The sequence below is a fragment of the Mauremys reevesii genome, linkage group 10 (assembly GCF_016161935.1).
Source record: "Mauremys reevesii isolate NIE-2019 linkage group 10, ASM1616193v1, whole genome shotgun sequence".
Taxonomy (NCBI): domain Eukaryota; kingdom Metazoa; phylum Chordata; order Testudines; family Geoemydidae; genus Mauremys; species Mauremys reevesii.
The window spans coordinates 19,058,233-19,085,407 of record NC_052632.1 but is presented as its reverse complement, the minus strand read 5'-3'; the positions used below and the strand labels follow the sequence as shown (position 1 = coordinate 19,085,407).

The 27,175-nt window shown below is 44.7% G+C and overlaps 1 protein-coding gene across 5 annotated transcripts in view; it reads right to left on the bottom strand.

Annotated features, from left to right (window-relative positions):
- Positions 1 to 27,175, bottom strand: part of ATP8B4 (ATPase phospholipid transporting 8B4 (putative)) — a 152,154-nt gene that overhangs the window by 120,800 nt on the left and 4,179 nt on the right. For all 5 annotated transcript variants that reach the window (XR_005585498.1, XM_039491658.1, XM_039491659.1 and 2 more), the window contains exon 2: positions 15,233 to 15,291. Coding sequence is in view for 4 of the 5 variants with exons in the window: in XM_039491658.1 (XP_039347592.1) it covers positions 15,233 to 15,291 (59 nt within the window). In the remaining variant the exon portion in view is untranslated. The remainder of the gene's footprint in view (positions 1 to 15,232; positions 15,292 to 27,175) is intronic.

Genomic DNA, 27,175 nt, shown 5'->3' with positions numbered 1-27,175 from the left:
CCCGAACGGAGAGCTCGAGCAGCAGGGTGTACCAGTGCTGCCTCGGCCAGGCCGGCGCTACGAGTATGACATGGACTCTGTCCCTCCGAAGCTTCAGGAGCACTCGGTGCACGAGCGGGAATGGAGGGAAGGCGTAGAGGAGGCGATCCGTCCAGGGGTAAAGGAAGGCGTCCGACAGGGAGCCTGGCGAGCGACCCTGGTATGAGCAAAACAGGTGGCACTTCCTGTTCTCCCTGGAGGCAAATAGGTCTACTTGGGGAAACCCCCACCTCTGGAAGATTGTGTGCACGACATCGGGACGGAGGGACCACTCGTGGGAGAGGAACGACCTGCTGAGATGGTCGGCCAGCGTGTTCTGCACTCCCGGAAGAAAGGACGCTTCCAGGTGAATGGAGTGGGTCACGCAGAAGTCCCACAGGAGCATCGCCTCCTTGCAGAGGAGGGAGGAGCAGGCTCCACCCTGCTTGTTCACGTAGAACATTGCTGTTGTATTGTCCGTGAACACTGTCACACAGCGGCCTTGTAGGCGGGCGCGGAAGGCGCGACACGCCAAACGGATCGCTCGCAGCTCGCGGACATTGATGTGGAGAGCGAGCTCTTGGGGTGACCAAAGGCCTTGGGTGTGAAGGTCGCCGAGGTGAGCTCCCCAACCGAGCGCTGAGGCATCCATGGTCAGAGTGGCGGACGGGCGAGGAGGGTGGAACGGGACTCCGGCACACACGACCTCCGGGTCGAGCCACCAGCTGAGGGACTCGAGGGTCGGCCTGGTGACCGTGACCACCATGTTGATGGGGTCTCGATGCGGCCGGTACACCGACGCGAGCCAAGACTGGAACGGGCGGAGGTGGAGCCGCGCGTACGCGGTGACATACATGCATGATGCCATGTGGCCCAGGAGGCGGAGGCAGGAGCGCACCGTCGTGGTCGGGAAGGTGACGAGGTCCCGGATGATGGAGACCATCGTCTGATGTCGAGATTGCGGTAGGCAGGCTCTGGCCAACAAGGAGTCGAGGACCGCTCCAATGAACTCCACCCGCTGTGACGGAATCAAAGTGGACTTCTCGGCGTTGATGAGAAGACCGAGCCGCTGAAAGAGGGACAGGATTTCTGTCATCTGGCCCATTACGAGCTGTCGAGACTGTCCGCGAACCAGCCAGTCGTCGAGATACGGGTAGACGTGTATCTGACGACGGCGGAGGGCTGCAGCAACCACCGCCATGCATTTGGTAAATACCCTCGGAGCGGTGGAGAGTCCGAACGGCAACACGGCGAACTGGTAGTGGGCGTTGTTGACCACAAACCGGAGGTGACGTCGATGGGGAGGATAGATCGCGACATGGAAGTAGGCGTCCTTCATGTCGAGGGTGGCAAACCAGTCTCCCGGATCCAGAGAGGGAATGATGGTCCCCAAGGTGACCATGCGAAACTTGGGCTTGAGCAGGTACTTGTTCAGCTCGCGAAGGTCCAGGATAGGACGTAGCCCCCCTTTCGCTTTGGGGATGAGAAAATAACGGGAGTAGAATCCCCTGCCCCGCCTGTCTTGAGGCACTGCTTCTATGGCACCCACGCTCAACAGAGTCTGAACCTCTTGTAAGAGGACTTGCTCGTGAGAGGGGTCCCTGAAGAGGGACAGGGAGGGTGGGCGGGAAGGTGGGGGCGAAACAAATTGCAGGCGGTATCCCGACTGGACTGTTTGAAGCACCCAGTTGTCTGTTGTTAATTGGGACCACGCCGAAAAGAAATGGGAAAGGCGGTTGTAAAATAACGGGGAAGGATCCGGTAGGGAGAGTGATGGGCCGTCCTCGAGCGTCCCATCAAAAGGCCTGCTTGGCCCCCTGAGGGGCCTTGGAAGAGGCCTGGCCCTGGCTACGCCGATTGCCGGAAGGACGACGGCGATTTTGAGCCGGTTGCCGGCTATTGTACGGCCGATAGCGTTGCTGGTAGAAGGGCCGGGAGGGTTGCTGCCGGAAGGACCTGCGCTGTGTCGCCGGCGTGTGCATCCCGAGGGTGCGGATGGCAATGCGGCCGTCCTTCAGGGTCTGGATCCGAGAATCCGTCTTCTCGGAGAAGAGACCCTGCGTGTCAAAGGGCAGGTCCTGCAGAGTATATTGCACCTCCGGCGGCAGGGTGGAGGACTGCAGCCAGGCGATGCGCCGCATCGACACGCCGGAGGCTAAGGTCCGAGCTCCGGAGTCCGCAGCGTCGAGGGCGGCCGTGATGGAGGACCTAGATGATCTCCTTCCCTCTTCCAACAGCGCCGCGAACTCCTGGCGGGAGGCTGATGGCAGGAGCTCTGTGAACTTCGCCAGGGACGTCAAGATGTCATAGACGTACCTGGCGAGGAGGACCATCTGGTTAGCAATGCGCATCTGTAGGCCGCCTGCCGAGTAGACCTTGCGGCCTAGCAGGTCCATGCGCCGGGCGTCTTTGGACTTAGGCGCAGGGGCAGGTTGACCGTGCCTCTCGCGGTCGTTAACCGATTGCACGACCAGCGAGTCCGGGGTCGGGTGGGTATAAAGATACTCATAGCCCGTAGGGGGAACTGAGTATTTACGCTCAACCCCGCGGGCCGTGGGAGGGATGGATGCGGGTGTTTGCCAGAGCGTGGTGGCGTTTTTCTGGATTGTCCTCACAAAGGGCATGCCACGCGCATGGGAGCGTCTGCGCCCACCACGTTGGTAATGGGGTCCTCGTCCTCCTGGACCTCCGCTACTGGGAGATCCATGGCCGTCGCCACCCGGCGAAGCAGATCCTGGTGGGCCTTCAGGTCAATGGGCGGCGGTTCCTTGGCTGAAGCACCGGCCACCGCCTCGTCCGGGGAGGACGATGAGGACAAGCCCTGCACGACGGCCTCCGCCGCAGGGGCTGTTGACTGCGCCTCGGCTGGGTCGTGCTGCATGGAGGACTGGTGGTCCGGTGGAACGGAGGGCTCGCGTTGAGGAGAAGGAGCCGGCCGGCTAACCGTCGCCTCGGGGACCCTGCGCTCGGAGGCCAAGTCTCTCGGGGGAAACGGTACGCCCTGCGTTTCATACTGGGCCCAGGGAACCCAGAAGCCCCACCGTTGAGACCCCTGAGGATCGCCGTGTGGGGTCGGTGGCAGGTGCGCGGTGCTGTCAACGCCGGAGGCCACCGATGCTGGGCGGGATGGCCAAGGAGGTGCTGAGGCGCTGACGGATTGTACCGCCGAAGGCGGCAGTCTGTCCACAGACGGTGCCGAGGGATGGTGTGTGTACATCCGGTACCGGGACGGTGACCGAGACCGCCGGCCACCGCGGTGCCGGGAGCTCGACCGGTGCCGGGAGCTCGACCGGGAGCAGGATCTGCGGTGCCAGGAGTGGCTGCGGGAGTCGCAGTGTCGGGAACGTCGCCGGGACTGAGACCTCCGGCGGTGCCGACGCGACGGCGATCGGGACCTGGATCGGTGCCGGGAGTGCGACCGGTACCGGGATGACGAACGGTACCGGGACTCCGACCGGCGACGGGATGGCGACCGGTACCGGGACGGCGAGCGGTGCCGAGATCGGGAACGGCGAGAAGGTGACCTTCGTCGGGACCGGGAGCGTGACCGGGACCGGGAGTGTCGTTTGTGCCGGCGGTCCGCGGAGGGCGGCCGGATCATCATCGCCAGCTTTCCTACGGACGCGACAGCCCGCACCGGCGATGCCGGGGGCCGGAGGCTCGGTGCCTCTACGAGCTGTATCAGCTCACGCGCCGCAGAGAATGTCTCCGGCGTCGACGGCAGTCATGGCTCAACCGCGGAAGGTGCCAGGGAGCGTGGCGGTGCCGGACTCGACGGCCCTTGCGTCGCCGGAGTCAACGGCCCGGTGCCCGCCTGGCGCACGGCCACCGCGGGAGTCGCAGGTGACGCAATAGTCATGGTGAGTCCTCAGCCCAGGACTTAGCGATCGCCTTTGCCAGCCTGCGCTTCCTAGCAGGCGAAAGGGAGCGGTGCCGGGTCTTCTCAGTTGCTGGATGAGGCTGCGGTGCCGCGGTGCCGGAGCAGCTTGGAGCAGCCGGTGCGCTCTGCACCGATGAGGCTCTCGGTGCCGGCGCGGCCGGTGCCGGGGGCTGTAGCGACGCCTCCATGAGGAGCTGCTTAAGTCTATTGTCCCACTCCTTACGCGTTCTCAGCTTGAAGGCGGAACAGATCGGACACTTGTCTGTGCGATGACCTTCGCCGAGGCAACGAAGACAGGCGTCATGCGGGTCCCTGATCGGCATAGGCCTCTGGCAGATTGCGCAGGGCTTAAAGCCCGGTGCCTTGGGCATGAGCCCGCACCGGAGGAGGAAAGGGAGGGGAAACCCCCCTAACCTTATCACTAAAACCTCACTAACTAACTATAACAACTAACTACACGTACTATGAACTAACTATATACAAAAAACCTTTAGCGAGAACTAGGGTAGTGGAGGACAGAGAGCACTCCACAGTTCCAACTGGCCATCACGGGTGGTAAGAAGGAACTGAGGAGCGGACGGGCCGGCTGGGGTATATAACAGGCGCCATAGCGGCGCCACTCCAGGGGGCGCCAGCTGGCCCGCCGGAGTTGTTAGGGTAAAAAAGTTCCGAGATGCCGTGCACGCACGGCGCGCACACCTAACTGGAATGCATAGGAGCAATCACTCGAAGAAGAACTTTTATTTTCTGTCAGGAAACAAGAAAGTAATCAGTCAATCTGGCGTCTAGTCCTTCTACTCTTGTAACAAGACGTTCATCTCTTTTCGTAAAAAATGTTTTGGAGACTACTAGGTCACGAGCTTGTGCCAGTTTCACTATGCTTTCTCCTTTGTCACTTATAGTTCCATAGCCCTGGCCACCACATACGCTACTATATCCACACGTCTCTTCCAACATTCCTATTTAAATTGGCACCAATAACTATTTCATTTTCTAGAATTTGCTGAAGAGCAGTGCCTAACATTTCTTAGAAACTTGCCTTCTCTTTCTTGCCAAAGCCAGACTGGGGCACATGTGTGCTGACTATATTTAACAAGCCACAGTAGTAAAATATGTTTAGCAAGCTGTGGTAATAGAAAGAATAAATAATATGTTAACTAGTAAGGGATAGTGTGTTAAGAGCACAGACAAGTTATTCTAGTCCATCTTATGATATTAACTGATTATCTTAAAAGGGCACAGTCAAGATAAAATAAAAGTATCCTTACCTGTAGTACTCAGTTATAATACCTTGATTTAGAGATTATTGGAAAAATATCACCACATAGCAGAAGAATATTTTTAATGTCTTGATTTTGTTTATTTTATAACCAGAGCTACTTAGATTATTCAAACTAGAAAAATATTGTTCAACTCTATGGGCATTAATTCAATCAACTAGAACAGTCACTTTCAGTCTTTTGAATCTACGGAGAATGCTGTCTCTCGTGTCTCAGGAGTCTAATTTCCTACTCATAATTTACACAGGGAAACATGATTTATAAATATTTTCTAGCCACATTTTTATTACAAAAATTTTGTTAGCGAATGTTGTTAGTCTTGCACAATTCTCTGCGCACTGGTTCATTGAATTATCATTCCTGGTTTCTAACTGTAATTGTGGTGAACGTAAATGGTCTTCAAACTGAAATTTATCTACAAAGCTCTGATTTTGAAGAATTCCTTGGGGAACAAATTAAATTTCCCTTTGAGACTAATTTAGTTACTGTATGCTTTATTTCCTCCAAGACACTCTAAACAGCATACGTTGTACAACAACTTTCCCATACTTGCAAGCAATTTTTTCCTTCGAGAATGACATAGCTGGAGAGGAAGATGAGAAGCCCTGTATCAACGTATCCACAAACAACTGATATAGATATATAGGTAATAAAGGACATAAAGCATCAACCTCCTAGTGCCTAAAAAGAAATGTATTCTTACTGTATTACTTATACCTACAAAACAGAGAGGGAACATTTAGAGCCAAATTCAGACACTGACTTCAGAAGAGTTTCACCTGCTTTCACCATGTCTGACTTTGTATTCACAGGGCATAATTCAGCTAAAGCTCTCAAGCAACTAGTTGCCATTAGCAGAATTTTATTCAACAAATGGCATCCCTACTTGCTAACTATTCATTTTCAAACTGTAATGATAACCTCCAATTACAGGAGACACTGTGGCTCACAAGTGTCACCCTGGAGGAGCTCTGGGAGGGATTATGCCTCAGGAGACACCATAGCTCCTCCACGCTACCTAGGAATCAAGGGACGGTTTAAGCTGCACAACTCTTTGGATGGTGCAGCAAACTCCCCACTGCATCACCTGGACAGTTCCATAGGTTGAAACAGAGATGGCAGGATCATGTCCCAACTCCTATTTCTGCTATTTGCTGCTTTCTTTGGACTGACTTGCACCGCGGGGGCCCTAGAAGTGAATTTTCTCTAAGACTAAGGACTGTTAGAGGCCTAGCCCTTCCATGGAGGGGAGGGAGAAAAGGATGAGTCTGCATGATAGTCCTGCTTTCCCCATCACCCAGACACAACCTGGCCTTAATAGCTTTCTAGCAGTATGCCCAACACTTTGTACCTATGTATTTGATAACCCTTAATTTTTTCCTCCCAACTGTTCTAACATTTAGTCCCCAGATAGTATCTAACTCTCACTCCCATCCCTCAGAGAGACTGAAATACATCAGTAGGCTAACCTAGTCCAAGTAACATTGCAAAACAAATTATTGAGATGAGAAAAGAATTGAGGATCATAAACCAAAAGGTGACTTGGGGCTTACAAATATTTAACTGTTAGTCGGTGATCCCACAAAGATTTACGCACATGCTTACTGTGACTCTAAGCACCCCTGTATTTACATCCTACCTACTACTGTAATAATATTTGTACAAAATATGCCTTGTGAGGTATCAGTTGAAAACTAACAACTCTCTGATCATTAATACTCTTGTGTAAAGTATGTACCCAGTATGTATTAAGAGATATGGATATAAGCTGGAGTCATGACTAAACTATGTTTAAGCCAGGCATATCAGGGGATGTTGGTAAACAGGTCTGCCCTAGACAAAAGGAATGTGCCCAATCATCAGGCAGAGATAATTAAGGTATATTTACATATAAGAAGTAAACAGGGCCATCAAACCAACAAAGGGTCGTGGGGAATTGCCAGAAGCAGAACAATTTGCATTTTAGCAAACACCAGTGAGGGAAGAAAGAGCATGGAGCTTCCTTCACCACCAGACTCCATGTCACCTTCCTCACAGCTTGAATAAACTTTACTTTGAGTGATGACACTCAGAAGAATCCATTTCAAAGGTTTACTGGTCTATAAAGACAGGGGGCTGAACCTCAAGTGTAAGCAATTGAATCAACAGATTGTATACAACATTACTGTATTATAAAAGTATATATAGAGTGAGGTCTTTTCTGAAAGCTAATGACACACTGGTGATTAATATCATTGTGAAATGTATATATTAACACTATATGAGAGAATATGGATACATAATGATATTATGCTTTAAAGTCTGAGGCCAAACAGGGACTCTCTCCCAGACAGCAAAGAAGGCATCCACTTGTCTCCTATGTAAATTAAGCATGGTGGAATCAAAACAATGGAAACCCCATGTACATACGAGGTGATAGGACGCCCACAGGAAGGGAAGAACAGCATGAGGTCACCCTGCCTCTTGAAACAAAGTCATTGAACTTTGGAAGTTATAAGCAAGGACAGAAGCCAACTTCTTAATCCACCACTAAACAGATACCCGAGACCAGACCTCTTGCAATCTGAGAAAGATGGGTGCATCAACCAAGGAGAGGTTGAAGTCTCTGGAAATTGAATATAGCTGAGAGACCTGCTTAAGCAATCTCTTTCACCTAAGAAGACAAAAGAACCAGCACTTTTGGGCTTCTGGAGAAGATTCTGACTGAGGAGGGGGTCAGATACCATCTTGCTGGAAGACTGTGGATGAGAAAAGTCATCTTGAACAGAGCCTGTCCCTTGATAAAGTTTTAGACTTTTAGATGCATATTTTCCACTTTTATTTGCTTGAGACCCTGTCTAACATTCCTTTTACTTGGCATCACTTAACCTACGTCCTGTTAATAAATTTGTTTTATTTTTACTATAAACCTACTCAGTGCTGTGTTTGCATGGAAGGGTGTATTTAGCCAGTTAAGTTAATAAGCTGTGATGTGCTTTGGTCTCTTTAAAGGAACAAATGAACCTTGTTATTTTTCTGAACAGTCGAAGAGAGGGCGGACATTGCAGACCACACTGTTTGGGGAAAAATCAGGACTGGGAGTATGTTGGGGTCACCTTGCTAGTTGTAACCAAGGCTGGTGGAAGCCAGAGTGGGGCTGCAGACAGGCTGCTGGGATCAGAGTTGCTGAACCAGGGCTGGCTGCATCATATGTAGAAACTCAGGGTGTGATCTGCATGCATGTTTGCTGACTGTGAGCATCCCAGGCTGGGAGTAACAGTACTAACGTCTTGTGAGATGCTCAGGATTACAGGTAAGAGGTGACAACTCCTCACTGGTCTGAACTGCACTCTAAACCCCATGAAATTTACCCTATGAGTAGACCCAATGACTTAAAAGGGATTACTCACAGTGTGAAAAATTAAGCAAAGTTTACGTTTTTGCAATATAGCGGACTTCTATTGCAAACTCTCTTATACCCTTTTGGGTCTACTAAATCCCCTCATATTTGGATAAATTCTACAGCTGGTATTTTCAAATGAGCATAAGGGAGTTAGGTGTCCAAATCCAATTGACTTTTAATGGAATTTGAGTGCCTCACTCCTTTAAGCACATTTGATAATACTAGGTAAGAGCTCTAAAAAGGGTGCATTTCTCAATACAATCCTGCCTAGTTAAACCAATGAAAAAGTTGACTAACCTTGGATCAAAGTATATTTAGAATGTTTGCATAATGGCACATACACAGATTTTACTGGAATTAACCCATCATTCTTTCATCTAGACAGGAAATGGTGCTCTATAGAATATAAAGCTGGGGTGGGCAGGTGTGGGGATGAATCCTTGCCAAGCAAATTAGAGCTCATGTAAATTCAAGGTATTTTCATTCCTGCTCACCTAAAGCAGCTAAATCATCTTCTATATGTCTTTAGACATTGAGAGATCCAGTTTATCCTTTGTTCTCAGAGTCTTCTCTTTCCAAGTTCATGCTTGTTTTCTCACACCAAAGCTAGGAACTGACATCAAATGCCTTTGGTATTATTTAACATACGCATGCATGCCAAAGCTACTCTCAAATGCCTATAGAGAACATATAGCCTTTTCTTCAAAATAATAACAATGTATTATGCCATTTTTGCAGTGAGTTTTCAGAGTAGAAGACCACTTTACACCATTAGTTTACACTAGTATTACCACTCTCGGTATCACTGATGGAAAGGTATTACCACCTTTCTTTTTAGATTTGAAAAGAAATAAATATAATAATGGAATCAGCAAAAGATGTGGGGTGAGAAGTAGTTTTGGAGAGGGAGCTCATGAACGTTGGACAGCTGATTGCAGTTTGTTCTATTGAACAAAACACTTCTGCTCCTTTTTTATATTCTTACCACTTGAGAACATTATTTTGCACACAACTGGCATATTCCAAAAAGTGCACAAAGTCATCCAGGTTGTAAAACTTATTTTTGGACATGGGGAATGCATACCCAAAGCCTCTTGTGAAATTATTCACCCTCATAGCAGATTCCTCTAGACCCAATTCCCTCTCATATGGACAAATCTAAAAACTAATTTATGCTCCACAAGCTGGTTTATGTGCAGGGAGGCTGCATTTGCCAGTTGATTTTCCAGTCAGACACTATCTTAATATCAGGAATCTGTCTTTAGGAAGTTTTTAGTTGCTCTAGGGTCGATTCCTGCAACACCGTCCTCATTGTTCCAATGGATGGACCAGGAACATGGGCTCTCCTGCAAATTAGACAAAGAGGCAGATCCTTACTCTCCTGTATAGATGCTCGAACAAGGGTGCTGGGGGGACTCGGTAGTATCTTGTATGCCAGACACACAAGTTTCTGCAAGTCTTCTGCCAGTTCAGGTGGGATTTCTTCTTTTCCTTTCTTTTTTGCTCTTAGCTGTGCCTGGCCAACGTTCATGAGCTCCCTCTCCAAAACTACTTCCCACCCCATGACGAGCCTGCATGACGAGCCTGCATGAGCCTGCATGACGAGGGCTCATTTTATAACTCAGTCTGTTTTCTGGGTAAGTTCTGCAGCACAGTCAGAGTTGGGCCACCCAAGTTAGCTGCTAGTAAACCCCCTTTCTGTCGCTCATCCTAATCACTCATTTGAGCTATAATGTTGAATTGAGCAAAGTAAGTGTCCCAGGAAGTTTTTCTCTCAAAGATAATGGGCTGTTGCCTTATCTGAGCTGGGACAGCCAGACCTCTCTCGCTCTCTCTCTCTGGGCCTCTGTGGTTTACAAATGGGGTAGAAAACTGTTGTAAATGTCTGGTCTTATCCAAGTTCTCTAGCTGGTTCAATTCCTCATTCCGGCAGCTGCCTTCCACTGTGGTCTGACCCTTTGATTTCCTTCTGGAGTTGATTTTCAGCTCAAGTCCTTTCTGCAACTCATCTTCATTAGCAAGTTCCAGATTGCCTAAAGCTTGCTTGGTCTCCACTATTTCATGGAAAACCTTCTGGTCTATGCCAGTGAGATTGCTGGGCACCTCATCAATCTGTTTTACCATTCCAGCCCAGGAGTTTTGCAGCTAGGCTTCCCAATCTGTGCAGATACTTTATAGTTGTTGATCCAGAGATTTCACCTCTGCCTGCAAGTCATCTCTCAGCCCTTTCTGGCAAACCTCCAGCTATACTTTAATTCCTTTTGTGAAGTCTCCAGCTCCTCTTTTAGGTCTTGCTTTAAATCACACTGGTCATTTTTGATTTCTACAAGCACCTCCATTTTCAGTTCTCACATTGAAAAATGAACCCCACTGCTAACATCAATGTTGCCCCTTTTTTACCCGAGTGGCTAGTCAAAATTTGGCATCCTAGGGATGGTCCAGTCAGGAGGAGAAACTGGTGGAGTCTGGTATTTTCTCTGATGTAATCTTGTTTGTTTACATGGAATGTACAAACTCCTGCTTCTGCAAATGCAGCAGGAAACAAAACAAAAAGGACCTATTTCTTTGCTTACAGCCCTAAGCCACTTTAGCCAGCACCAAACCCAAAAACTCTCTCTAGTTTCTTCCGGCATCATATACTGTACTCACAGTCTGCTGTTTTGCTTTCTTCCTCCTCAGTCTCTCTCAGTTTTTGTGTCACCTCACTCACTCACACATCCACATCCACCCATGGTCACAATACCCAGTGGAACTCCCTACCCACTTGGTGCTAGTTTCTGAGCAGACTCTGTAAGGGCGTGTTTTAGGTGTGGCCCCTTGAGTGTCTCTTACAACCATCTTAAGCAAAAGGAGCAGTTTTAATGAGGTTTTAACACTACTCATAACAAGGTTTTCACCCAGCTCTTAACACTGCTATGGAAATACATCACACAAGAATGGCTATAGAAGAGAAATTAAATATTGCAATAAGGGGGAAAGGTTCAAAAATACTAATGAAACATATGAATGAAGACTTAGAAACCATTACAATCAGATATGAAAACATTCACTCTTTAGTTTAATGGAAGTTTGGGGGATTTGCTAAATGGGTAATTAAGAACAAACTATTTCATTTGACAGTAGTGTATATCTTAGAGTTGTTTGATTGGCCAAATGCAAAATGGTTTTGTTAAAATGAGAATAGAAATTCAAAATAATGTAATGATAGGCATTCTTCTAATAACATTTTAAAGTTTGGATAGAGAGGGTTCTGTTTCCCATCTTTTCTTTTTATGTTTTTCTTTTTATGTTATATGTTTCTTCCTTGTCCAGAAAACCTTCACAGGTATATAATGTGCCAGGTACTCTGACCCTTCAATGTTGAAAATACACTGCCTGACATATGAAGGAGTAATATTTTTAACTATGAGATATCATTTTGTTCCTGTACAATCCAAGTTCTTAATTCCTGTATAGTGTTAGCATTTGTCTGTTTATAGACTTTGCAGTGGTTCTCAAACTTCTCCAAACTGAAATCTCCCTCCCTTCTAACTGGAAAGGGCAGGACAGTTGCATTCCCCAAGGTTGAATATATATGTCTAAGGGTGTACCTTCACTGGCACTGGGAGCAAGCCTCACAGCCTGAGTAGAGACTCATGCTAGTGTGGCTCGAGCTAGCACACTAAAAATATCAATGCAGACAGTCAACTTGGGCAGATGCTCAGGTTCTCATGTCCACCGACCCCCCTAGGTTTGAGAGCCCAAGCTCCAGTCCAAGCCACAATGTCCATACTGCTATTTTTAGCACATTAGTTCAAGTCCTGCTAGCACAAGTCTATCTACCCAGCCTGGGAGGCTAGCATCTAGCTGCCGCACTGACATACCATTCATTAGAGCATTCACAGCTTCTGCTTAGCACTAAAACATGAAATTCAGGATCTGCTTATTTTGAATGTTCTAAAGGGCATTAATAATAACAACAATGGAAATATTTATGAAAAGTTAAGAGAAAGAAAGAGAAAGCAAAACAGCCAAATGCATTATATTTCAGCCTCTAAAAGTGGAACATTAACTGAACAATATAAAATTGTCATAAGCTTCCTGTGTAAGTGAAAATATATCTCACTACCTGACAATTAATGGAATTATGCAACCAGAATAAAAACCACTGTGGAACAGTTGGAGTTGGTGGTTTTTCCAGGAAGTATTGAAACTATTAGTCTTGGTAAATTCATTCTAGTTTGAGTTATAGATTTAGTTCTTTTACAGTCAACTGTCTATTAACGAAAATTAGGTTTCTCCTTTCCTATCCTTTCAAGAGACCTACCATACTTACTTTTCTTTGTTCTTTGTTTACTTTCTAAGTTTTGTAATTTCTCTGGCTTGATCTGTTCATTTTATGTAATGTTTTGGTGTTCTGGGCCTCTAAGTTCAAGACAGTGGTCTACTCTTAAAGGAGCACAAAAAAGTCACAATTTTGCATAATATATCCAAATATTTGCTTGCCTTAAAGTCCATCGTTAAAGAGACACATGTCAAGACACATGTCGAACTCTGTTTATTACGCTATCTCTTCGTCTAAAAATCTTTGTATGTTTCATTTAAAAAACAGCCGGTGAGCAATTTAAAAAGCTATCAAAACTGTACATATTCTGGATATACATTTATGTACGTGCACTTTTAGAAATGGAGGACTTCTGGAAGAGGAAATGTATTCACCTGAAGTCACCATACCATTTGGCTCCCCACTATCAGATACCTATACAATTGTGAAATAGGATTTTCCACAGCCTAACTTTTAGATGAGTCTTTTTGTTAGGTATGAATGCCTGATCAGTGATCCTAAAATAATACATAAAGCCTTTCTAATTATAGTAAAATAATCACAGTTCTGTGTTTGGTTTCAAGTTATTCTTTTTTTTTTAATCCAATATATTCAAAATAATTTTTAAAAAATGATTGGGGCTGTCTAACAAGTCCCTCAACAATTTAGACTAATTTATAGGTTTGATATGTGCCTTTGCTTGTAAACTACTGTTCATTTGAGGGAGGGCTGCAAAGTAAACCACTGAGAAACGATTAAAGTAAAACCAACGTAGATTTCTAACATTTCGGGTTTTTTCTAGTTTACCAAATAACTAGAATTGCTAAATGCAGAAAGTATTTCACACAATACACCAGATAATGCTTGTCTGACGGCTTGCAGGTATTTAGAGCTCAACTGCTTGGAAAGGAATAATTGTTAATTACTTACACTGTGAACTGATTTGCATCACTTGATTATATTCTGGAGGGCAGGGAGTTTTTTTCTAAGTGTAGTTATTTGTAATAAATCTCTGACAAAGAGTCACTATAATGATGTCTCAAAACAAACAAAACAAACAAACAAACAGCTAATAATGAAAAACCTATATCAAAAACAAATTACTGACACTTTCCATGACTAATTCAGACCTGTCATGCTGCTTGTCATTATTTTTAAAATTAGGCCACTCAATAATTAATTTTAAATTGCAAACATAACAATGAAAGGAAAGACAAATGCCAGATTGGTAAAACTGGCTATCCTGTTGAAAAATTAAACTTAATTTTTAGAAGTACCAAAGAAACCACAACTTTCCTAAATAAAATCAGGACTGTGCCATCAAACCTGGATTTTTACAATATCATGAAAGAGTTTTTATTTTAATAATTTTCATGTCAGCTATTCTCTGAATTAAAAATACTCTAACATCTGTGAACCTGGATTTCGAAAAAGGAACTGTAGTGTTCCATTATGTCATTTACTTCAAATGCAGAAGAGTCAGGACATGATTTCAAAACTTTAAACAAACACAATATATTACTATAAAGGACAATAGAGAGAAGGTGGGCTAAATGTTATGGTCGATGATCTATTAGGAAAAAAACAAGGACAAAAAAATTTACTAATTTAGTAACTATGCCCTCAAAAAAACTCCCCTTAGTTGTGTAGTAGTGACATTCTACAATCAAAAGAGGTTGCTACAATGACATGTATTTATAGTTATCAATATATTCTTTCAGAAACACTAAAATGAGGAAGCTACAGTCCATGGGGAGGATGGGAAATAATTTATTGCATATGTGAAGATTAGAGGAGTTTGAGAGTTACAACACGTATGTATGCATGCATACATATCTCTCTCAGAATGATAAGCTCTCCTCCTCCTATAAAAGTGAAAATATTCCTATACACTATGACTACCCCAGTGGATGGAGTGCACAGAAGCCAATCAGTGCTGAGTGACAGGGTTAATGTTTCACTCTTCACAGGAGTCCACTGGGTTCTATGAGATGTTACTCATAGCAGGCTCATGTTTTTAGATGAAATCCATGTGTGTAACATAAGTAGGTCAACTCTTCCTCAGGTGATATTGATATAAATACTTGTTACTATAATAAAATTGCCATTAGTAGACAAAGAAATTCCTTCCCTAAATTTAACTAATCAGAAGAGTAGAGTCACCTTGGATATTTAATCTCCCCGTCAAAGATTTCCAGCTCAACTGTGTAGACCCAGGAAGTTCAAATAAGACGTTTGACTACTTATCTGAACCAAATCTCTAAAACTTTTGGGATTTTCCCAACATTACTGAAAACTCTCCATACATCTATGTGGGAATATACCCCTTACTGTGCAGGGTTTCAATGCTGAATATACATTATACTCACAGCATACTGAAATTTTTCATTATGTTCAGGATCATTGGCTTTCACCCTTCGCTCCTCCTCTGAAAAAAAGAAGAAAAAACATAGTAGTTTAGGAGACCAAACGGCACTAAGAACAAAAGTATAAGAGATCAGTATATAAACAAACACTTGATTGACTTTTAGGAGCATTCAATGCAGAAAAAAATTCTTTATTAAAATCCCAGTATAGTTCAATTTTTAAAAACCTCATCTTCAGACACTTTAGATAGCTCAATATTAGAGAGGGAGATTTTTTATTTTGCAATTTCCAGGAATTACTATTTCAAATTTAATCCCAGATCTCTCCAGGCCTGCAGTGCTACAAACCAAAATGTGCAGCCAAGTAATTTTAATATCACAAAATCCAATAATCCTCCCACAGAGAAAGTGATAGTGCATTCTGCTGTCATGTAAAAGCATATGCTTAATATGCCACATTAGTATTCTCATGCTTGACTAAAGAGGCAAAAATGCACTGGTGAGATTATGGGCTAAATTATGGCTCCTCCTTAAGAAGTTCACTTAACAGGAGCACAGGAAGCCCCTCTCCCAACACAGGAGGCAACCATAAAATGGCTTTCTGATTATCTGAATGGAAGGGGTGGAGAGTAATATTATAGGGGGGTCATGTCTAAGTAACTAGGAACATCACCAGTGCATTCTTCCCTGTCCACTGGCTACGGGCAGAAGGGCAGTGAGGGAGGTCAGAGAGAGAGGAAGAGATTTTAAGGAGTATATTTTATTTTTAAGCGGTGTAACAAGTTAGTGCTGAGCATGTTTCCCCCTTCATTGCAGAGACATTATGACAGATTGTAGTCTATGCATGATCAAATTTGATTCCTAAAATAAACTAAATTTTACCAGATTAATTTTATAGCCACATGCTAATTTATTGAACAGACCATTATTCAAATGATAATAGATAAAAGATGTAATAGTTTAAATGTGAGCAAATCATTTCACTCCTATTAGAACAAGTTCAGTATATAATACCTACTCTCTAGATGTCAGATAGTTAATGGTTTCACCCCATGTATTTCCACTGAAAACTCCAGGAAATAGAGGTTTGTGTAATTACTATAATTTTCCATCTACAGTAGTGTCTTCAGTATACGTATCAGTCCAACAGTTGGATAAACTCATATTCTCTAGATTTCATACTATATGATAGATAATTATGGTTTGTTTCCTGATACTTTCTACCTTCATTATTTGTATTATTGACACTCTCATGGTTCTTCAGGAGGATTGAAACCTTTAGATGCACCACACAAAGTCCAGCTTTACCCCTTTTTCCCTGAGAAGGAGCATGCTCAGTCACTCTGTGGGAATTATGCATGCACAATCCAGCCAGAGGTAGAAGCCGTGAGGGGATGGAGCATGCTCAGTTGCTCTGGGAGGATGGCACACACAGTCTGTTCAGCACTAAGAGTTCTGAGAGGCTCGACCACATTCAATGAGGATGGACTCTTCATAGATTTAAGATATTGAAATCAAAGAAGTCTCTACTAATCACATGCAAAATATGATCTTTCAAAACCTTACAGTTTAGCCAAATTTGAGCAGATTTTTAACAGCAATGGCAAAGGGCACATCACTGACACAAAGGCCACCCCATGCCAAATTTTAATTCTCAGCTTCAAAACATTTAAAAGAAAAGACTACTAGGATTTTTTTTTAACATGGGCAAAACAATGTTTCGTTCCTTAACCACTTCCTCACAAACAGCTCAACTATTTTGGCTGAAATTTTCAAAACAAAATTCAGCCTGAGGCAAGCATGGAAAATGTCAACCCAAACAATTAAAGTTTGGCAAAGTTGGAGGCAACTGAAAACAGGGTCTTACAATGGGAAGAGTCAGACAACCTTAATAATAGGCAGCACTACCAGCCCTACCTATAATCTAAGGCGTTACAACTCATTATATTAGGTTAGTTATTCTTCTCACTGTAACAGGATGATATTGTGATACTGGCAAACAAGGTGCCAGCTCATGCCAAAATCACCACGTCTCAACTGAACACTAACAAATACATAGCTGGAATCAATCTGACTCATCTGTGTGTTAGTATTGTTAAAAAAGAGGTATAAGAATTATGAGACTATGCTTAGTGTTTAGACTTTATTGGATGCTTGTGAATTTTGCATGCATTAATCTCACACATAACATCAGTATTCCATATTCTAAGGTACTATTTGAGCAGTTGTATTGTAAGCTTCTGTGACTATCAGACAGGAGACCCACATTAATCGGTGTGAACTGCTGATCTGTAACAGAAGGGGTTACGTCCTTCCCAACAGGAAAGGTCCATCGACATCAGATGGACTATTGCGGGATGTTAAAGAGGAAAAAGGACTTTGGGTTAGCCCTAAAGGACATCTAGAGCTTGCTTATTATAGAAGCTTCTATTACCTTTTTAAACTTAAGGTTGTAACTGATTTGTGTGTGTATATATATATATATGTTTACCTGCTTTAAGCTTGTAAATAAGTCTCTTATTTCCTTTTCCTATTTGTGACAGTGTGCTAAGCAGTCTGTCACTCCAGCTCCAATTAAGGGAGGTGAATTGGACCTCTATAGACCACCTGACCCTGATTGGGGAAGCTCAATAGCTGCTGCTTCATCAGGCTGGGGCTGGATAAGAGCCCCGGGGGAAGGAAGCCAGGGTGGAGCTGGACAGAGGAAAGCTGCAGTAGAGGAAAGGCAGTGAGGGGAAGCAAAGAGAGATAGCTTGCCCCCTCTCTCATGCAGGTGGATTGCAAGAAGGGGACTACTTGTATGTTGGAAAGGTGGTGGGAGAACAGCCTGTAAATAAAAGCACCAGGTGGGCACTGCACCAAAAGGTCTCTGTGTGACTTTCTTACCCCAGCGGGGGCAGGAGCCAGGAGAGCCCTAAAGGGACACTGCTACACATGGGGGCTTGTCCGGGATTGTGCCAGAGCAAGAGTTTGGCAGTCTGAGATGGAAGAGACCTGGCAGTGGCTGATCAAGCAACAGGAAGAGCTGCAGAAGGCAGAACAACCCTTTCAGCAGTCCCAGCACCTGGAGAAGCAGGCCCTGCTCAGCTGGCAAGCTGAGCAGCAGAGGAGCCTGCAAGATTTTATTTGGGAGCAGAACACCATTCAACAGCAGCTCCTCCAGAAGATGGTGATTCCCCTGGTAGGGGATGGCATGCGGGCACTGGACTTGGGACTATGTAAAATGGGCCCGGCAGATGATGGCAAAGCTTTTCTAGGCACTTTTAAGCGGATAGCGATGGAGGTGGATGGGAAAGGACAACCTGGGCCCTGTGGGTGCCTCCCTACATGGCTGGTGAAGCCCAAGCGGCCTATATGGCCCTGAGTGAGGAACAGGTCAGGAGTTACAACACAGTAAAAGCAGCTGTCCTAGCTCGGGTAGGGCTGTCGGCCGAAAAATATCACCAGCGCTTCCGGGTGCCGAAGTGGACAGGGGTTTTGAGGCTCTGGGCCTTCACCCAGAAATTAATGGACTGGACCACCCGATGGTTGAGAGCTGGCGCCCAGACCGTAGAGGAGATCATGGATGCGCTTGTCCTGGAACTATTTTTACAAAGCCTCCCCGAGTGGACAAGGGTATGGATTAGATGGCACCAACAGGGCATGGTGGAGGCTGCGGTAAAGCTGATAGAGAAGTATGTGGAGGCAGACTCCCCCAGGAAGGAGGGGCACCCCTATAAGGATGAGAACCCTGGGAGAAAATCCAGGGAAACCCAACCAGGAAGGGTCCGGAGAAAAAGCAGGAGACCAACCAGGGAGCTTCCACTGGGACCAGGCAACTCATCTGCTGGTAGTGGGGTAAGTGGGACATAAAAAGCAGGACTGCCCAGACATGGACTGCAGCTTTGCAGAATGTTGCAGGTGAACTAACTCTGGATGGCGGGGGAAGGGGCAGAAACTGTCGACCATTCCTGTGAGGGTGGGGAGGAGACCCAAGTGGGGTCTGGTGGACTTGGCCTCTGCCTGCTCTCTTGTAAGGAGGGGGCTGGTGAAACTGCAGTGGATAATCCCTGGGGCAAAAATAAATCTGGAATGCATCCATAGGGACGAGAGGCAGTACCCAATGGCCCAGATACCCCTCAAGGTTCAGGGCCAGTTCCGTTGGAAACGGCTTGGGGTGGTAGAAGGCCTGCTGTACCCAGTGGTACCCCTGCCCAAGAGGGAAAGTAGATTGGGCGAGGAGGCCCAAGGTGAGAGAGGAGAGAGACCCGTTGAGGAAGGGGGAGGAGGTCTCAGAGATAGAAAACCCTAGACAACAGAGCCCAAGCCAGGAAGGACGGGAGATGGAAAAGATAGAAAGCCCTAGACAACAGAGCCTGAGTCAGGAAGGACGGGAGAAGGAAAAGAGTTATCTGCCCCAGAGCTCTCAGCAGAGCCAGTGGGCCCAACAGAATTCTCTGTAGGCAGACCCCTGGAAGATGAGGCCCAAATCCTGCTTGAGGTGTCTGGGGAATCGGAGGTCCAGGGTGCTCAGGAAGAAGCTGGGGCCAATCCTGAATCCCTGTCAGAGGTGAAGGGGGGAAAAGGAGGGGCACACCCAGGGGTATGACGACCTCTGGGCGGAAGCAGTGCTATAGGGTGGCCCACCCCCCATGCAATGTGGTTTCTGCGGGTGGGGGATGGCTGAACCCTGCAAGGAAGTCCCAGTAGGTCACCCAAAAGAGGAAGGCCTCCCGGGTAGGGACCCACCCATTAGAGGGAGGAGGGGACCTGTATGGTTAAACCGGGTGGTTCGGAAAAAAAGGGGAAGTGTGTGACAGGGTGCTAAGCAGAAAACTGCTTAGCCAACCCTCTGTCACTCCAGCTCCAATTAAGGGAGGTGAATTGGAGCTCATAGACCACCTGGCCCTGATTGGGGAAGCTTAAACAGCTGCTGCCTCAGTGGGCTGGATAAGAGCCCCAGGGGAAGAAAGCCAGGGTGGAGCTGGAAAGAGGAAAGCTGCAGTAGAGAAAAGGCACTGAGGGGAAGCAGAGAGAGATAGCTTTCCCCCTCTCTCCTGCCAGTGGACTGCAAGAAGGGGACTACTTGTATGGTGGAAAGGTGGTGGGAGAACAGCCTGTAAATAAAAGCACCAGGTGGGCACTGCACCAAAAGGTCTCTGTGTGACTTTCTCAGCCCAGCGGGGGCAGGAGCCAGAAGGGCCCTGAGGGACGCTGCTACACTATTTAATCAATCTTCATATATTTTATTATAAGACAGGCTACAAGCATTGTCTTTGGTGTGAGATCTAAGGTGCAATTGACCTGCGTTAAGTGACTGGTCCTTTGGGACTGGGAGTAACCTGAATATTGCTGTGATTCTATCACAAAGGTAAACTCACCTGGCTGGTGAGACAGATCAGAATACTCAAGGGGACTGTCTGTGACTCCATGTTAGGGCTGTTATAGTGTCTGAGGAGCTTACACTTGATAACCGGTTGGCAATATTTAAGTATAGAACTCACAGCCCATTTGAGGTTTGTGCCCTGCTTCCTAACAGTCTGTTCGGACACTCACCAGCAGCATTAGAGATATGCTACATTTAAAAAAATAAAACAATAACAAAGTTCTGTCATATTGGACAGATGCTTCTTTGATCTGTTAATAATCTGACTCAAATGATTTCATCTCCCACAGGATGCCCACAACAGCCAATTAACTTCTTCTGGTCACAACTGGTTTATCATTAACTGAAGGGTTTCTGGCTCAATACATTTCTTTAATCAGCATAAACACTTTAAAAAAAAACATGCCAAGACCTGTATATAAGAGAAAAGTAACCTCCGCTCTAAAAGGAAACAAAAAAATGTAGATAAACACACTTTAATCCAATAAGAAAGCAAATATACGAGTACAATCTGAAGAAAGTCGAAACTGTCTAAACTTAATTACTAAACCAAGATCAAACTGAATAGTCCTAACCTTTAGCCAATGCATTTTAAAGACAGACAAAACAAGACTTCCTCCATGAGAGAAACTAATTAATAATGTATCAATAAAAAAATTAAACCTCTGAGGGATATACTTCCACAGCCCATACAACAGAAGTAGAATTAAGCTTCCCTGTGCACTAGAACAGGGAACAGTAGAACCTCAGAGTTATGAACACCTTAAAAATGGAGGTCGTTCACTAACTCTGAAATGTTCATAACTCTGAACAAAACATTATGGTTGTTCTTTCAAAAGTTTACAACTGAACATTGACTTAATGCAGCTTTGAAACTTTACTATGCAGAAGAAAAATGCTGCTTTTAACCATCTTAATTTAAATGAAACAAGCACAGAAAACAGTTTCCTTACCTTGTCAAATCTTTTTTTTAAAACTTTCCCTTTATTTTTTTAGTAGTTTACATTTAACATAGCACTGTACTTGCTTTTCTTTTTGTCTCTGCTGCTGCCTGATTGCATACTTCCCGTTCCAAATGAGGTGTGTGGTTGACCTGTCAGTTCATAACTCTGGTGTTCGTAACTCTGAGGTTCTACTGTATACTTATTAGTTCAGTCAGAGTTTTCAGTTAGAAAAATGACATGTCTACATCCTGAACAGCTCTGCAGACCGCAGAGTTTTGCTAGTCTGGGGATATTCATTTGTATGGTATGCAGGAAAAAAAACAACTATCTAGCTGAGGATAGGTCAATTTAAAATGCAAAAAGACACAGCACACTTCACCATTACACTTCAGACAGAACAAGAACATTTTGGTCTTTGTTTTACATCCTACTAATTCCCTTAGGCTCCTTCGAAAGTCCTAGCCTAAATCTTTGAGTTCTTATTCTACATTTTGCATGACAAGAAATATACAAAGCCCAGAACCCAGGACAAAAAAATATAATGCAATTATATATTTGAATAAATAGGACCAAGCCAACCACTATAAAAATAACAAAGAAGCATGCAGCAATTAATGATACCCATCTTCCATCTGTGTGAAAAATCATTGCTACCTGATACTTTATTCTTGCTATGAAGAGTTATAAATCCTCTCCAGGACAGCAACATCTGGAGACATTTTCCAGACATTTCCTTAGATATAGTCATACTTTCAAAGATATTTGTATTTCTGTTATTCATCCGAAACATGCATCTTGAGTGAGCTAGTTATTCAACACAACATCCCAGAGGGCTTTCAGTGTTGAAAACAGATACTACTGCATATCCAAAGGACAACAAACAAACAATCATTCCTGTGTCCAAGCTATCTTTAAAAAAAGGGCACCAGTCTCCCCACAAAACAAACAAGATGTTGGCATTCCAAGGTTTTGAAAACCATCGCTGAAACTTTGGTGCAATACATTAACAATGAGTTTAGCAAAACTGTTTTCAACATTTGCCTGTTTAAGTGATGCCCAACTGTTATTGGCTTTTCATTCAAAGGGGAAGAGATTGACTTTCGCAGTTCCTGGAAAGCAATGTTAGAATTTCTCAGGGTGGATAAAAATCAATTATTTAAAAAAAAAATTTTTAAGTCAGATTTTTTTTTAATTTAAATTGGATTTTTTGATAAAATGCTTTTTGAGGAAAAAACCTAAAGATAGTTTTAATTAAGATCCATGATGAGGTATCTTTGAGCTATAATGTAATAGGGATTATAAATTCTAATTCTCCAGTATGAGACAATATATTCATGTAATGTTTAAGAAAAGTTTTGTAAATGAGTTCCAATAGTTCATGGATTAGGGACCCAATCTTATGAGGTTCCTGGGGCTTCTGTATAGAGTATTTAGGGTAATCTTTCCATCTACCCAATGAGACTCAGTGCTCAGGTTAGAAGATACTATCAGAGATGCTTAGTTTTGCAGTTCTCAAACTGTGGATTTGTGTCTCCAGAGATAACATGCTTGTTAACAGCAAAAATGTTTTTAAATAAATAAGTATCAGAGAGGTAGCCATGTTAGTCTGGTTCTGTAAAAGCAGCAAAGAATCCTGTGGCGCCTTATAGACTAACAGACGTTTTGCAGCATGAGCTTTCGTGGGTGAATGCCCACTTCGTCAGATGCAAGAGTGGAAATTTCCAGGGGCAGGTAAATATAAGCAAGCAAGAAGCAAGCTAGAGATAACGAGGTTAGATCAATCAGGGAGGATGAGGCCCTGTTCTAGCAGTTGAGGTGTGAAAACCAAGGGAGGAGAAACTGGTTCTGTAGTTGGCAAGCCATTCACAGTCTTTGTTTAATCCTAAACTGATGATGTCAAATTTGCAAATGAACTGAAGCTCAGCAGTTTTTCTTAGAAACTCTAACTACTCTATCTAAGGCCTTGGCTACACTTGCAAATTTGCAGCGCTGCAGCAGGGTGTGAAAACACACCCTCTCCAGCGCTGCAAATTGCGGCGCTGCAAAGCGCCAGTGTGGTCAAAGCCCCAGCGCTGGGAGCGCGGCTCCCAGCGCTGTACGTTATTCCCCACAGGGAGGTGGAGTACAGACAGCGCTGGGAGAGCTGTCTCCCAGCGCTGGCGTTTTGACTACACTTAGCGCTTCAAAGCGCTGCCGTGGCAGCGCTGCTGCGGCAGCGCTTTGAAGTGCAAGTGTAGCCAAAGCCTAAATTAACAACTTAGAGAACTATATACACAATGAGAATAGAAAAATTGAGAGAATGCTAGGGAGGTGGAGGTCAGCTACGCTGCACTCCACAGTTCCAACGACCGACACGGGCGGTAAGAAGGAACTGAGGAGTGGGTGAGTCGGCTGGGGTATATATTCGCGGCCATGGCGGTGCCACTCCAGGGGGCGCCCAGCCGACCCACTGAGTTGCTAGGGTAAAAGTCTCCGACGAACGTGCACGCGGCGCGCACACACCTACATGGAATGGATATGAGCAAGCACTCGAAGAAGAGTCAATCCCTTACCTCTCTCTGAAAGTGCAAAGTTTCAAAAAGTTCAATGAATAGAAGATTGTTGGGGGTGGAATAGATCTGGACAAGAAGAAGAAGTCTGGAGATAAATGTGAGAAGGGAGGGACAGGCAGTAGAAACAAAAGTGAAACTGTTTGAGCAACATATGCCAGAAGTCTTGAGGTCTTTCTGAGTGTAGCCTTCATTGATTTGAGATCTACCATACCATTCTCTCACTAGAAGGGAAAACCCATAACAGCAGCAGGCCATAAAAGAGATGCAGTTTGGGAATATTTTAATGAAGTTCCTCTACCTCTGGGTAAGACAGGCATGTGTGCAAAATGCAAACAGCGCAACAAAGAAATGCAAGGCCTTTTTGCCTGAATGAAACAACATCATGAGAAGTGTTCCTTCTCAGGAGGAAGCTGCGTTGAAGATGATGAAAGGAACATGTCTGAACATGCAGGATCTTCAGATTGGTAAACGTTTTTTATTTCATACTTCTTTTCTCAAGGACTGCCTGTCTTCCTTCTGGACTATTCTTGAATTCTCATGTTTGAGCAAAAAATATAGTTGTTACTCTATGGTACTATCATTTTAGATGCAGTTGTGATAAAAAAGAAATAGCTGAAATAGGCACATCTTCCTTTTTACAATTTCACCTTTAAAGTAGTACTGAGTGGCCGTGACTGCAATGAGTAATATTAAATGAGCAGTACGGTAATAGTAATTAAATAACTGCATTGACTCAGGGCTTGGCTACACGTGCAAGTTAGGGTGCCCGGGGCTGATTTAATGCGCTCTAACTCCTGAGGTGTCCACACTGGCAAGCGCCTGGACTCCATGGCTGAAGCGCCCCTGGTAATCCATCTCCACGAGAAGCATAGAGTTTGCTGCACCCTGGCTGAAATGCCTGGATGTCAGTGTGGATGACGTTTTGCATTACTGCGCTGTGACTGGCCTCCGGAAACATCCCATAATCCCTTGAAGTCAACTGGCCACTCTGGTCATTGTTTTGAACTCGGCTGCAGGCATGCGGATATCTCCTTTCAAAGCTCCGTTTCTGACAGCCAGCAAGCTTATCTGCTCCGAGACACAAAGCAAACCATTGCTGTGGAATTTTGCTCCTGCAGAGGCAGGCATGTGTGCTTGTGTGAGAGAGACAGGTGTGCGTGGGGGGGCTGATGTGGGGGTTTCCTCCTGCTGCTGTCTGAACTTACAAAACAGCATGCTGACACACTCTCTGCCCGCCAAAACCCACTCTCTTTCCCCCTACATATACACAACACACTCCCTGTCACACTCTACCCCGCCATTTGCAAAGCACACTGCAGCCACTTGCACACTGGGATAGCTACCACAATGCATTGCTCTCTGTGGCGTTGCAAGAGCTGCTAATGTGGCCAAGCCACTGTGCTTGCAGCTGACAGTGTAAACACACGGCAGCGCTTTCCCTGCTGCGGTCTCCAAGGGCTGGTTTAACTCACAGCGCTCTACATCTGCAGGTGTAGCCATAGCCTTATTTTGTTTAGGAGAATCCATCCTCCACATACAGGATTCTGAAGACGATCCACCTTCAAGATCACCATCATTTACTATAGTTTCAGAATTATCTGCCAGTGATAGTGTTTCAGTATGTCAAACAGCCACAGTATATCATTTGTAGCAAAAAGGAAAAAAAATCTCCATCATCCAGTAACAACCATAGATAAATCTGTGATAAGAACCAGCAGATTAGAAAAAAAGGTAATTGATTAAAAATTGTCTGGTTTGTTTATGTCACAAACTCTCCTTTCCGTACAATTGAGAACCCATACTTCATTAACATGGCGCAGTCATTAAGACCAGAATACAGTCCACCCAGTAGAACTGATGTCACAAGCAAATTGCTGGATAAAGTGTATGAAAAGAGAAATTGAGCCATGTGCAAAAGATTTAAGAGGGTGAAATTGTTAACCTGAGACTTTATGGGTGGAGCAATGTCCACAATGATCCTGTTGTATATGCTTGTGTGACAACAGAAGAAGGGAATGTCTTCCTTACAGAAACAATTGATACATCAGGAAATACACACACAGCAGAATACTTACAAGAAGTAGCAGTAAAAGGTATAAAACTGTGGGAAAAAATTCAAATATCTAGTACGCAGCTTGGTCACAGACAATGCTGCAAATGTATCTAAGATGAGAAAAAATTATTTAGAAGAGTCCCAAATTAATAACATATGGTTGCAGTGCTCATTTGATGCACCTCCTAGCCAAAGACTTCAGTGTTCCAAAAATAAAGGCTAATGTTGTTGAAATTGCAACATTACTTCCGTAACAACCACTTTGCAGCAGCTGCTCTGAAAAAAGTGGGAGGAACCAAGCTAACTCTCCCACAAGATGCGCGATGCAACTCAGTAGTGGACTATTTTGAGCACTATATCAAGATCTGGCCTAATCTGATGACAGTTTGTGAACAAAATTGTGAAAAAATAGATGGTACTGTCGCAGCCGAAGTTCTCAACATTGGGCTTAAGAGAAATGTTGAACACGTGCTGAGTACTCTGAAGCCTATTTCTGTAGCCGTAAACAAAATGCAGGGAAATAGCTGTTTTATTGCTAACATCTCCATATAATTTTCTTGCAAATATTCTCAATAAAAATAATAATTGGAGATATATCAATCTCCTAGAACTGGAAGGGACCTTGAAAGGTCATCAAGTCCAGCCCCCTGCCTTCACTAGCAGGACCAAGTACTGATTTCTGTTCTAGATCCCTAAGTGGCCCCCTCAAAGATTGAACTCACAATCCTGGGTTTAGCAGGCCAATGCTCAAACTACTGAGCTATCTACTCAGTACCAGTGTCAAACCTTAAATGCTGATGAAGAGGAATTGGCTATAACATGGACATCCAGCAATCATGCCTCCATAATGCCAACTATAATAAACTTCAGAGCTAAGGGTGAACCATTCAAGAAATATATGTTTGCTGATGATGTTTTAAAGAAAATTACACCAGTGAACTGGTGGAAGTCACTTAAGCACTTGGATTCAGAGACTGTTGAAGTGATAATCTCACTTTTAACAGCAGTAGCTTCTTCTGCCGGTGTAGAAAG